General features: G+C 48.0%; 1 protein-coding gene across 1 annotated transcript; it reads right to left on the bottom strand.

Moving 5' to 3' along the window:
* Positions 1-838: 838 nt before the first annotated feature.
* Positions 839-12,533, bottom strand: CLEC4F (C-type lectin domain family 4 member F). Its single transcript, XM_042930226.1, has 7 exons — positions 12,275-12,533; positions 11,314-11,430; positions 10,885-10,995; positions 7,860-8,978; positions 2,968-3,119; positions 1,969-2,087; positions 839-1,289 (listed from the first exon to the last, which is right to left on the bottom strand). Exons 1-7 carry the CDS (start codon positions 12,333-12,335, stop codon positions 1,139-1,141), a joined length of 1,830 nt encoding a protein of 609 aa, XP_042786160.1. The 5' UTR covers positions 12,336-12,533; the 3' UTR covers positions 839-1,138.
* Positions 12,534-13,421: the final 888 nt, after the last annotated feature.

The raw sequence follows: 13,421 nt of genomic DNA on the forward strand, positions 1-13,421 counted from the left end.
GACCAGTCCTTTTGCTGTCAACAACTGGGAAACTGGACAAAACTTATGAAACAATTGATGAACAATTGTTTTCAGACATTGGACAATTGCAACCCAAGTTCCTGGCTAGGGAAGCAGACAGGCTGAACCCACCAGCCCCCTAGGATTCTTCCTGGAGGCTCCTGCCAGACCCCAGTGCAGGGAGGAGGGTCCCGCCCGCACAGGGAATGACAGTTGCACTAAGTATGGAGAGAGGAAGATGGGAGTTGGGGGAGACTGAGAGTGCTAGGATTTGGGGAGGAACATGAAGGAGAGGCAGTTGTACAGAGGAAGAGCCACAGAAACCTACATTGGGCTCCCTGTGCCTGAATGCATAGGACGGGACTCCACAAGGCCGGGCAAAGAGCTGCTCTAGAAATTCTCATTCTAAATTGAGCTGGCAGAGATCCCAGTCCCTGGAAGGGGAGTGGGACCACGAGAAGAGGCCAAAGCCAGAGATATGACCTCAAGAGGAACAGTTGGGAAATGAGATGAGGACAGCCACAGGACAGAAAGAAGTTTTTGGAGTGTTTTAAAGGCCTGGAAAAATCCAGCTCCAGCCCCATCTGCAACAAAGGAAATGCAGGAACACCTGGAATGACTATTACTTCTTGTGAATTCGTACCCCTGTAAGATGTCCCTGTGGTTTGTGTTAAACTTCTGCTGTTTTTCAAGGAACTAACTAAACATTCATAGCTATAAAGCCCTTAAACAAAGATATGCTTATTATGCTTGATATGACAGAAGGGACATTGAGGAAGGAGACCAATCCAGGGAGAACAAAGGGTGGTGGCCGTCACAGAGACAAGCACAACGCTTTTGTGCGTTCAGTATTTATTGAGGACCCGCTGTCTGACAGGCCTGTGCCGGTTGCTGAGGGGAATACAGAGGCACAACAAGCCTCTGGTCCTGAAGAGCCCTTGATCCCATTGGGTCATGTGGGGTAAATATGTTTGAAGGGTTACATGAAAGGACAGAGCAGGAAACACAAAAGGCCAAATGGAAAGCCCCAGAGAACAAGCTGGGTTCAGAGGTTCACAAGGCATCAGGTCGGCGGGGGAGGGGTGATAGGGTGGGTCCAGAGCTGGCAGCGGCGGCCACGTTTCAGATCTGGCCTGTCTCAGGCCACATGCTGGTTGATGGGCTTCTTACAGACCCAGTGATAGGGGGTGTCACAGTGCATGTCATTCCACTTCTGCTCAATATGGACACAGTCTTCTGTCTGCCCATCCTGGTGCCGCCAGTTGTCTGGCTGATTTGTGCCCCAAAACCTGGAAACAAGACAGCTTTATTCCGCCAGACAAAGGAAGTGTCCCTTCCCCCGACTTTGGTATAAGGAGCTGAAATGACATGGGTCCCTAATCTCCTGGTGGCCGTGGATGGGGACAGAGCTGGGCCCAAGGGTGCCCTAAGGGTGGCTCTGTTGAGGTTGCCTTTAGTTACTGAGGGTCAAGGGATAGGAAGGGTGTCTGAAGCTGTAAGCCCCCACCCCGGAATTCACATCCAGATACCTTCTGGTGAAGGCACGGCCTTCAAAAGTTACAGGATAGGCAACAAACAAACAAACAAAGAACAACAACAACAAAAAAAAGGCAGGAAGACCCACTCATAGGCCACTTGCCAGCCCCAGGACCTGTCTTGTTCTGATACCCCTCTGTGGAAGGGTCCACACAAGGACCACAATTATGCACACCCCGCACACATCATACACATCATACATACACACATATCATACATACATACATACCACACATCACACATACATCACATACACAACCATACATCCACTCTTTATACACACATCACACATACACATCATACACATATATCATACACAACAGTAACACTTACTGGGCAGGAATACACACACAAGACAAGGACATGCAAAAGTCTCTAGCCAGACCTGCTCCAGACTCTGCTTAGGACAGCACCAGATAGTGCTGGACTCACACTCTGCTCCGGAAAGCATTGAATGGTGTCCCGTCCACCCAGCGCCAGAAGCCCTCCTTGCCCCTGTCAGTGAGGCCAATCCAGTGGTGAGAGGTACTCGTGAACTTTACCAGAAATTCCTGCAGAGAAAAGGCAGTGTTTAATCCTATGTGAGGAGCTCATTTTCCCGGCCGTATGGAAAAGGAGTCTAGGCTGTCCTCTCCCTGGTCCTGGGGCATGAAGCCCACTCCTCTGCAGGAGCTGAGCCCCTTCCTGAACCTTCCATGGTTTGTCCAGAGTTGAGGGCAGGATCCAGGTGCCCGCAGAGAAAATCCGTCTTCTCCCATGTTGACGTGATGAGTGTGCCTTCACTGGGACAAAGACCAACCATGCAATAAAAAATAGCATGGCCTTTGACAGATATACAAGAACAGCCTCAGAAGAACCACAAAGGATGGGCAGTTCTGTAAGTTGAAATGGACCAAACTAATTATGGTCCTTTGACAAGAACCCTAGTAAATTCTGGTAAGGACCTTTGGCAGATGGGCCACCCAAGGTCCATATTGCCTTTGGTGGTCCTCAAACTTCTGTGTCTGGCTTTCCCAGGAAGCCTGGGTCTCCTGCTCATGGGCCTTCCACAGCCATTGGATTAACTGGTGTTAAACTCGGGACTGACAACTAGAGCAGACGCTGAGGGGGAAGTGAGGAATGGGGAGGGACATATGTTCCCAACACTTTAAGGGCAGTCACCCATGCCACCTCTCTTTGCCCTTCCTCACTGTTGACATCTGTGGGCCTCTGGGTGTCTCCCTCATTCATCAAGAACATCGAGGTTTGCTGTCAGTGTTTTCACCTCCAGACAAGGCACTCGTTGCAACCCAATAAACATCTGCTCCCTGACTGACAGAGGAAACATGCAGGAAACAGCCCAGGCTACTGCAAGAGGAGAAAGGCCAAAGCACCAAGGTCCCTCATCCCACACCAAGCCCGTCAGCACCACCCCAAGCCTGCAGCTCTGACCTGCTCCTCCTCAGAAGTCACTGAAGCCAGGTGGGCTCCCTGGGACACACAGAACTGCTCAGCCTCATGCCAAGACTTCTTGACGTGAGAAAAGTAATACAAGCTCCCGCTGTAGGCATTCCAGCCTTGCAGGATCAGCTGAAGAAGTTGATCTGGAGCAAAGGTTGGGGAGGAGAGAGAACCAGGGGCTGGATGTGGATGCCCCAGAGCTGCCCTTCCTGACATCTCCAGGGACTGGCCACCAAGAGTCACAGGCCCACACAGCGCTTGATGCCCAGTGCTTGGGGGCAAGACCTGGGAGGCTGCACCCCCAGCCTGATACCCAGTACAACAGAAAGCAGCCCAGGACACCTGGCTCCATCTCTCCAAGGATCTTCAGATAGCTTTGTTACCTAGGCAACACTTTCTTTCCAGACTCCTGCATTCTGGCTCCACTACCCTCTTTCCCCATTCACTGCTATCACCTGACAGTCCTCTGCCTCTCAGTTCCTGCCATCTCCCTAGAAGACTTTACAGCCATCCCGTGGTGTCAGCCATTTCCTTGACTTCATCTCCATCCACTTCAGCTGCCCATACCCCAGACCATACTCAGGACCTGGTCTACCTGACCTCCCAATGTCAAGCTCTAGTAGCTCATTCCATGAGCACAAGCATCTTGTGTTCTCAGCTCTTTCATTCCTCCCCACTATAACGCTCTGCTTTCTAACATCATCTGTACCACAGCTCTTTGAAATGGGGCCACAACAGACTCGCTTATTCATTCATTTATTCTTTTGTTCAACACCCATGGTTCAGTGTTTTTTAACTTCTGTGAACCAGGGACTGTTATACAAAGACCAGTAAGACATGATTTGTGCCCTCAAGGAACGTACAGTCTAGTAAACAAGACAGATGTAAAAAGGGTGTTGAAGATGCATTCATTGAAAACCATGTGCATGCTAGAATAGAAGCATAAAAGACAGTCTGGTCTATTTCACCTGGGCTGCAAGTGATGCTCTCAGGAAGGACTCGTACGTAGGTGAGATTCACTTGAGCTAAGTCTTAAAAGACTGAGGAAGAGTTTGCCAGTTGGTCAGTGCCAAAGAGAGCATCCCAGGCAGGGGAAAAAGTAGACACAAAAAGCATGGAGGTGTGAAACAGCATGGCATGGCCTGATCTGTTCAAGTGCTTGGGATGGTCAGTGCATAAGGGACAGGAGACAAACTTGGACAGGCTCACCAGCACCATATCGTACATGCCGTATAAAGGAGTTTGGGGTTTTTTCCCCTTGTGAGCACAGGGAAGCCCTGAAGTGTTTTAAGAAGGATAGTAGTATGCTCAGATTTGCATTGTAATAATGTCAACCTGGTGACAGTGTGGAGACTAAATAGGAAGAAGCCAATCCTAACCGGGCCAGAGATACCAATTAGAACATAGTTGCAAATGTCTCAGTAATTATGGTGAGTGTGTAAACCAGGGGTTTCAAAGAGTGGTCCCAGACCAGCAGCATCAGCATCATCTGGGAATTGGTAGAAATGTAAATTTCTCAGACCCACCCAGACTGGCTGATTCTGAAATTGTTTCTTAACAGTTGGTAGGTTTTTTTTTTTTTTAATGTTTATTTATTTATTTTTGAGAGAGAAAGAGACAGCACAAGCAGGGGAGGAGCAGAGAGAGAGGGAGACACAGAATCCAAAGCATGCTCTAGGCTCTGAGCTGGAGCTCAGACCCATGAACCGTGAGATCACGACCTGAGCCGAAGTCAGATGCTTAACTGACTGTGCCACCTAGGCATCCCAACAGTTGGTGTCTTAACAAACCCTCTAGGTAATCCTGATGTATTCCAAAACCTGAGAACCGGTAGTCTAAACAGGATTGGCAAACTGCAACCTGCAAGCAACCTCTTTTTATAAATAAAGTTTTATTGGAACACAACCACATTCTTTATATACATCTTTGGCTGCTTTATTGCTACAGCAGCAGACATGTTGCAACAGAGCCTGTTCATCCAGAAGCCCAAAATATCTACTATTTGGCCCTTTAAGAAAAAGTTAAACTAATGGTTCTCAGTCCTCACTGCCCATTAGAACCATCTAAGGAACTTTTTAAAAAATTCTAATGCCCACACTGCATCCCAGATCCCCAACCCCTCCAAAAAAAGTCAGAGTTCTGAAGGTGGGTCCCAGGCATCACTATTTGTAAAGCTCCTCAGGTGATCCCAGTGTGGCCCCAAGGTGGAGAAACACAGGTCTATGCTAAAGCAGTAGGTAGACATAGGACAACAGGGGGCATTGGAGGGACATTACAGAGGGCAGACTTCCAGGCTCTGACAGACCAGGAATCCTCAATGCTGCCTGCCAAGGCCCTCATTTGTCAGCTCTCTTTAGCAGCTGCTCAAACTGTCCCCTCTCCCATCCTTAGCAAGTGACTGCCTACCCTACCTAGGAAGAGGCACCACTAAAGCTTGGCTGCCTCAGTTTCCTATTCCCACATCTGCAAACCTACTGCCACACCTCTTCCTCCTAGCCTCAGAGGTTCAAGTATTTATTGTCCCAGCGCTTCAAGGTGAATTCCCTCAGCCGTGTATGTCATTCTCAGTCTCTCCCTCCTCCAACCTCCTCCCTCTTTGCTGGCTCCTTTCTCCCATCTTCAGACCAAGCCTATCCTCTTAATCTAGAAAAACCCTCTCAAGGAAGTTCACCAAAATGTTAGCAGTGGGCTCATACAGAAAATATAGAACTTTTCATGGAAATACAAGTGGTTGTTTTCTCATCATTCTCTTTCTCAATATTTGCCACGTTGTCTATAATTAATATGGAGGTTTTATAATGTAAATATCGATTACGTGTTTTTTTTTCATCCCTCCCTCCACCATGTCACCCCCTCTCCCCCACAGCCTCCTCTGCTCCTCAGCCGAGGTCCTTGAATGGCTTGTGCACTTGAGCTCTCATTCACACCCTGCTGATGGTGGTCTGGCCTCTAGGCCACACACAACTCTCCACTGGAACTTCATTACCAATGACTTCTTAATTGCCCAGTGTCAGCGGGTGCTTATTGGTTATTTCACATGACCTCTCAGGCATTCGCTAGAACTAGCTCCTTCCTTCTTGAAGTTCCCTCCTTCCTTGACTTCCCCAACTGCACATCTCCTGGTTCTATTCCTTCCTCTAAGACTGCCTTTTCTAATAGTCTCCTTCAAAAACTCATCTTTTCCTTCTTGCCACCTGAAGGTTGACTTTCTGTTTCTGCCCTCAGCCTTTTTCCCACAAAGCATTTTATTGTATGCAATGCCTCCTGCCTCCACCAACACCCACTGCCACAACCAGAACCAACATAACCACAGCTTCCACATCTGTGTCTGCATCCAGGGCCTAGTCACCTACACTCCACACAGCATGCAGATGACAACCACTTGAATATCCCCAAAGCATCTCAGGCTCAGCATGTCCAAATCTCACTGCTCTTCTCCCTTCTTTTATTCCCTCTCAGTCAGGAGGCCCATCTAGTCAGACTCTTTGAAGCCCTTCAATATACCCTCATTTCCTAGAAGATGCAACCCAAACTCAGAAGCCTTCCACATCCAGCTGATACGTCTCCAGGTCTACCTAATGATTTTTTTTAATGTTATTCATTTTGAGAGAGACAGAGACAGAGAGACAGAGCACGAGCAGGAGAGAGGCAGAGAGAGAGGGAGACACAGAATCCTAAGAAGGCTGCAGGCTCTGAGCTGTCAACACAGAGCCCAATGTGGGGCTTGAACTTACGAACCTTAAGATCATGACCTGAGCCGAGGTCGGATGCTTAACTGACTGAGCCACCCAGGTGCCCCTAGCATAGTGATTTTCAAAGTGCAATCATCAACCCATTCATGGGAGGCATCAAGGTCTTTTGGTTTTCTGGGGTTTTTTGTTTTTTGTTTTTATAAAAGATTATAGGGGTGCCTGGGTGGCTCAGTTGGTTGAGCACCTAACTCTTGATTTCAGCTCAGGTCATGATCTCATGGTCATGGGATCAAGCCCCATGTTGGGCTCCACACTGAGCATGGAGCCTGCTTAGGATTCTCTCTATATATCCCTCTGCCCTCCCCCACCCATCAAATAAAAAAAAATAATAGATTATAAAATATCAGAGTGCATCCATGTGTTAAAATGTTTGCTTTTGAAATGTGTGTGTGTCTTTGCGCGTGTGTGTGTATGCATATGTGTGTGAGAGAGAAAGTGAGAGAGAGATACACATAATTATACTGGGTCACAATATAAAATTAATTTCAGGCTGTGCTTACATTCCAAACAGTTTTAAAGCCACCATCCTGGCCCCTGCCTACTAACCTCTCATCAACTGCCCTCTTGGCCACAGTCCAGTCACAGAACTGCCTGAAGTTTTCTGAACCTCATGGTTTCACATCTTCATGACTATGAATCTGCCACCCTCTTACCCTACTTGTTTGACAAACACCTATGAGTCCTTCAGGGCCCAGTTCAAGGGCCATCTTCTCTGCAAAGCATCCTTTAATCCTTTGTCCTCCAAAAAAATTCTCCCCCCTCAGAAGATCCCTTGTCTATATCAGAGGACATCAACCTCAGAAGATCCTTTCTCCCTCCTCTTTGCTCCTATCCACCCCAGTTCCTAGAGCTGTCCCTTACCTAACACCTCTTGCACCTCTTTGCATATCTTCCACACATCGTTCGTTTCTCAACTATTGTTTTGTCACTCTGGCCAGATGACAAACAACTTGAGAGCAGGGTCAGCTGCCTTATGCCACCTTTACCACTGCCTAGGATTCAGCCCTTCTCCAGCACCCAGCCTCCTTCCTAGGGGGATACGTGCTGAAGTAAGCAAAAGACTGAAGGGACAGAAGACTCCAGCCACCCAAAAGACTATATGTCCCGGCCAAGCCCTTGCCTCCCACTTACTTTGTGTCCTCTGTAGCTGCTCCTGGGAACCAAAGGCCACACGGAGTGTCTCCAGGCGACTCTGCTCCTCCTGGATTCTCGTAGTTAGTGTTTTGGTGTCCTGTAGATCCCCTTTTAACCTCTGGATCTCAGCACTGGCCTTCTGCAGATTGCTCTCTAACATCTGGGTCTTGGAATCTAAGTCTGAAGCAGCCTTCATTCCTTGTTTTAGGGTCTGTATCTCTCTGCTGGCATTTTTCAAATAACCATTTAACACCTGAATCTTGGAATCTAAGGCATTGGAATTTTCTAGCTCTGTTTTTAATAACTGGATCTGAGCATCTGTCTGCTCCAGATGGTGGCTTGCTTCTTGGGTCTGGGCAGTGACAGTCTCTAAATCTCTTTTTAACAAGTGAATCTCATCACCTGCCCTTTTGAAATGATCTCTTAATAACTGGATTTCAGAGCTGGCATTGTCTAAATGGCCTTTCAGAAAAGTCTGGGTCTGGGAGTTTAAAGCATTTGCATTTTGCAGGCTTCCCTTTACCCTCTGGATCTCAACATTGGCTCCTTCCAAACTGCTTCTTAAAACCTGATTTTGGGCCCTTAAATCATGGACACTATCCAATTGGCCTCTCAAAACATGGATCTGAGCATTAGCATTCTTTAAGCTACTGTTTGCCAGCTGGGCCTGGGCATTTGCCATTTCCAACCCTGCCTTCAATATCTGAATTTCAGTGTTGGCATTTTCTAAGCCTCCATTCAACATGTGGAGATCAATGCTGGCATTTTCTAAACTGCTTTTTAAGAAACTGTAGGTCTGGGAATTTAAAGCATTTGCCTTTTTCAGATCTCCTTTTAGCTTCCGGATCTCAGCACTGGCACCTTCCACGGAACTCCTTAACATCTGGGTCTGGAAAGTCAAGGTATTGGCAACCTGTAGAACTCCTTTTACCATCTGGATGTCAGCACTGGCATTTTCCAGATGACCACCGAGCACCTGGATCTGAGAACTGACATTGTCCACTCTACAAGTCAACGTCTGCATCTCCATGCTCCAGGTGCTGGAATTCTCCACGTGGCTTTTAAACATCTGGATAGTCTCTTGCCACTCTGCCACCCTGCCAGAGTGGTGGGAATCTGGAGGGAGTAAAGGGAGAAGGTAGCCACAGAGGCCAATTGCATAGGGAAGCATTAATTAAATGGGCCAACCACAGTGTTCTTGACATTTCTGAGGGAAATGTCTAAGACACAGCGCTAAGTCCTCCTTAAGCTGCCTCCTGCTCACTGCACCCACCCAGACCCTGGGAATGAGCATGCTGAGATTGTGAGCCAAAAATTTAAATAAATAAAGGCCTATTTAGCTGTCCCCCCATGAACTGAGGGGCAGAAGGATTAAAATACTTGCCTATGTAAACTAGCTATCAAGAAGAATCATGCTGGTGAGGCGTGGATTATTTTGCCATTGTAATTGAACTTGAAAGTAACTGATTATATCATTTAGAGCTGCTGAAGCTTAACTCCACTAAAATTTCACTATCAGATGGGTCATTATGAAAAAGAAAATAGGTATGAGTAAAGCCCATGTTTAGTCTTCCACTATATTTGCACACCAAGCACAAAGCCTCTTGATTCATCATTGTTACTTCTTAAAAACTGTGTAGACAACAAACATAGTTTTCTGATCACAAATTCCAGAAACTCAACAACATAGGTACCTGTTGGGTTCAATGGGTACCTGTTCAATCCACAGGGCTATAGTGGAGACCCTCCGGGTGATACTAGACCCTAGAACCTTCTTAACGGGCTGGCACACCCAATGTTAACATCAAGCAAGAGTCCCAACAGAAGTTGAGGATATGGGACACCTGAGTGAAAGCCCTGATCATTGGGGTGATTCAGGGAACTCACAGCTCCTTTCATCTGCATGGTCTTTCCCACCAGACCCACCTGCAGCTGCCTCTGGTCCTCCTAGCACCCGTTGCTCACCTCACAAGCTAAGACCTAATCTCAGACTTTCATGGTCTAAGACTCTTGATTCCAGTCTTCTCTCAGGAATAGAGTGAAGAACCCAAGTAGGGAGGGACCCTATGCCTCATGCCCTATCTAGGTAAGTGTATGAGGCCTCAGCCACTGTGCTGAGGCCAGGCCAGGTGGGGCCAGGTGGCCTTTGAAGATGCCTTGTAAAGGTAGACAAATACATCAATGGAACAGAATAGAGAATCCAGGAGTAGACCCACATATATACATGGATAATTGATTTTCAACAAAGTCACAAAAGTAATTCATGACAATCTTTTCAACAAACAGTGTGGCAACAATTGTCTATCCACATGCAAAATAAAAATTGACTTCATCCTCACACCATTATATAAAACTCAACTCAAAATTGATCATAGGCTTAAATGTAAAGCCAAAAAGTGTGAAATTTCCAGGAGGAAACATAGGAAAATGTCTTTGTGACCTCAGGATAGGTTTCCAACATGAAACCAAAAGTACAATCCATAAAAGAAAAAGAAATTGATAAATTAGACTTTATTAAAATTTAAATCTGGTCAAGAGAACGAAAAGACAAGCCATAAACCAAGAGAAAATATTTGCAAATTACATGACTGATAAAGGACCAAAAAGAGTACATACTATATGATCAGTTTTACATAAAACTCTAGAAAAAGCTAATTAATCTATATTACCACAAGTAGATCAGTGGTTGCCTGGGGAATAAAGGGAGGAGGGGAGAGGGAAGGATGACAAAGGGCACAAGTAAACTTTGGGAGGAGGAATATGCTCATTATCTTGATTGTGGTGATGGTTTCATGGGTATACATGTAAGTCAAAACTTATCTGATTGTACACTTTCAATATTGTAATTTATTATCTGTCAGTTACACCTCAATAAAGCTGGTTTTTAAAAAGATCATGTCTTTCTGTAAGAAGACTGGAACACATTCAGGGGTCTGGGGGCATCAGAGGAGAGGCTTCTCCTAGAGTCTGGGTATCTGAATGCCCCAGCTCCCCCACCCCACCCTGCCCTGTGGCTACTCACTGTAGGGTTCCACAGGTAACTGGCTGGTGGTGTTGTCCTCTCCGGCAATCATGGCGGAAAACTCTTGGAAAGAGTCATATGGCTCCAAAGGAAGTCTTGGCTTCTGTAGAACTGAGACACCCATTCCCGAAGGGTCAGCACAGGCTCTCTGCACTAAGGCTGGGAGAACAGGCTGCCCCACCCCCCGGGGTTCGAGAAGGAGGGAGATGGCACTAAGGACCTCTCAGACTTTCCTCCATGGGCCTCGGCTCTTGGGAGGCTCCCCTTGGACAGGACCTTGGATGAGTCCCAGGAAAGATCTGGTTCAGGCCTGGGGCCAGAGACAGACTGACTCTTCTGGGAGTAGAGGGTATGCATCTGGTCCCTGTGGGACTTCTATTCAGGAAGATGGAGAGAGTTGGTGGGGGGTCAGGTCACTTAGGAGCTTACCCATAACAAAGAGAACCACCAGCAAGGAGGCAACAGTCACAGCCATAACCGCCAGGGTGGTCTGAACAAGCCTTGGCCTCCTGGGGGCTGCAGGAGCCCCTGCCGCAGAGTCCAGCCCTACAAGGGAGAAGCCAGTGTACAGGAGGAGAATGTGTTGTATGGGCTGGACAGGATGCGCTCAGTCTCTTGGACTGTCCGATGAGGATAAGAACATTGGCCACACTTATCATGCAGGTGGGAAATAAAGCACTTGGAAGCGTTCGCCAGAGCTAACTGGGGGTGTGGTAGCAACACAAAGGTAAAGAGACGACCACAACCCAAAACCTAGAGGAGGTGCACAGGGCAGAACCCAGCACAGAGAAGGGCAACAAACATGCAGTGTGCATGAAAGAAGAAAGGAGGGAGACAGGGAGGGACAGAGAAGGAGCCTGACCTCTGAGTCCCAGGGCTAGGCTTGCTCTTGGACCCTGACCAGAGCAGGACTCACAGCCCTTTGGGACCACTGCCTCGCCCATAACCTGACCCAGGTCAGTGCTGGAGCCTCCCTCTGCAGGGTCATAAAGCCCTGCATGGATGTCCTATGAGTGTGGAGGTGTGGTTAGGGATAAACAGTGTACAGAGAAATCTATTCCAAGGCAGAGAGACACCAGTCTGGAGCCCCTGAGGCCTTGTGGGGCCAGCCCAACACGCAGAGATGGGACTCAAAACCAGGTCCCTCTGAATTCAGTTTATTCTTTCTATTGACAGGTTGCCATCCCCAAGGAAAAGGGTCTGGGGAGGTTCACACAGACACTAGGGTGTGCGCCAGGCTCTCCATCCTCACCTAACCCACCTTCAGCCCTTGCCTGTTTATTCTGGAGGCTGAGACAGTGAGGAGCCAAGCTCTGGCCTGCCAGGGAGGGGCTGGGAGACAAGCAAGCCAATTCCTAATGAGGATAGGCTCATGCCTCAGTTTTCTCACCTCTGGGCTGCAGGGAGACACTCTGGTTGTCTGTGAAAAAGTGGACCTTGTCACAATTCATATCTTCTTCCTTTATGCTCCAATGCTCCTCCCTGCCGCAGACTCCAACGGGGCTGTCCGGTGGGCCAGTAGGGATAGGAAGCGAAGCTGAGATACCCCGGACTTATATGGCCCTACGTAGGGCCTGACCATCCTGGAAGCTCTGCCCCCCTCCCCTGCTGATTCTGCAGAATCACCCCAGTGGTGTCCTTCCCCTCCAAGCTCCCAGGCGCCAGACTGCCCTGCCCTCCCTCAAGCCTATCACCCCAACCACCACTTTCCAGGATAGCTCCCAAAGCTAGCCTCAAATACTGTTTCACTGGCCTCCGGAGGGGGTGCAGGTCCTTCTCAGCTTCGTAGAAAAACATCCTTGTGACCGGTGGCTGATTCTTAATCCTAGCCCAGACCCTGGAAAGTAACAGGAAGTCAGGTAAGGGGAGGAGGAGCTGGGTAAGAGCAGCAGGGATTTTCAGGCCAAAGGTAGGGCTGAGGTGACTCTTGCCCACTTAGGACTTCACAACTGGCAGGGGAGGGAAGGGTCTGTAGTAGAATAAAAAGTATATTTGGTCTTGGGGCACCTGCGTGGCTCAGCCAGTTAAGTGTCTGACTTCGGCTCAGGTCAGTATCTGACGGAGCCCTGCACTGAGCTGTCAGCTCAGAGACTGCTTCAGGTCCTCTGTTCCCCTCTCTCTGCCCCTCCCTGTGCTCTCACTCTCAAAAATAAATAAACATTTAAAAAAAAAAAAAAAAACTTCAGATCCTCTGTCCCCCTCTCTCTACTCCTCCCCTTTCTCTGCCCCTCCTCCTCTCTGTCCCTGCCCCGCTCTCTCTCTCGCTCTCTCTCTCTCTCAAAAATAAATAAAATAAACATTTTTTTAAAAGTGTATTTGGTCTTTGTCCCAGTTCCTTGGAATTTCCCAAGTGATAGGAGCATTTTTTATTTTTCATAAAGAGCCCCTTTTGAGCATACTTGAGCTTATGCTAATGAAGTGACTCACGATGGGCCCCTAGATGGTTTCAGGATAGGAACTGATCCCAGAAAAACCAAACTCCCACCTATCCAATCCCATCCCCACCCCAGACTTCCAGGTGGGAGACGGGCCTGGAG

Source organism: Panthera leo, chromosome A3, assembly GCF_018350215.1.
Source record: "Panthera leo isolate Ple1 chromosome A3, P.leo_Ple1_pat1.1, whole genome shotgun sequence".
NCBI lineage: Eukaryota > Metazoa > Chordata > Mammalia > Carnivora > Felidae > Panthera > Panthera leo.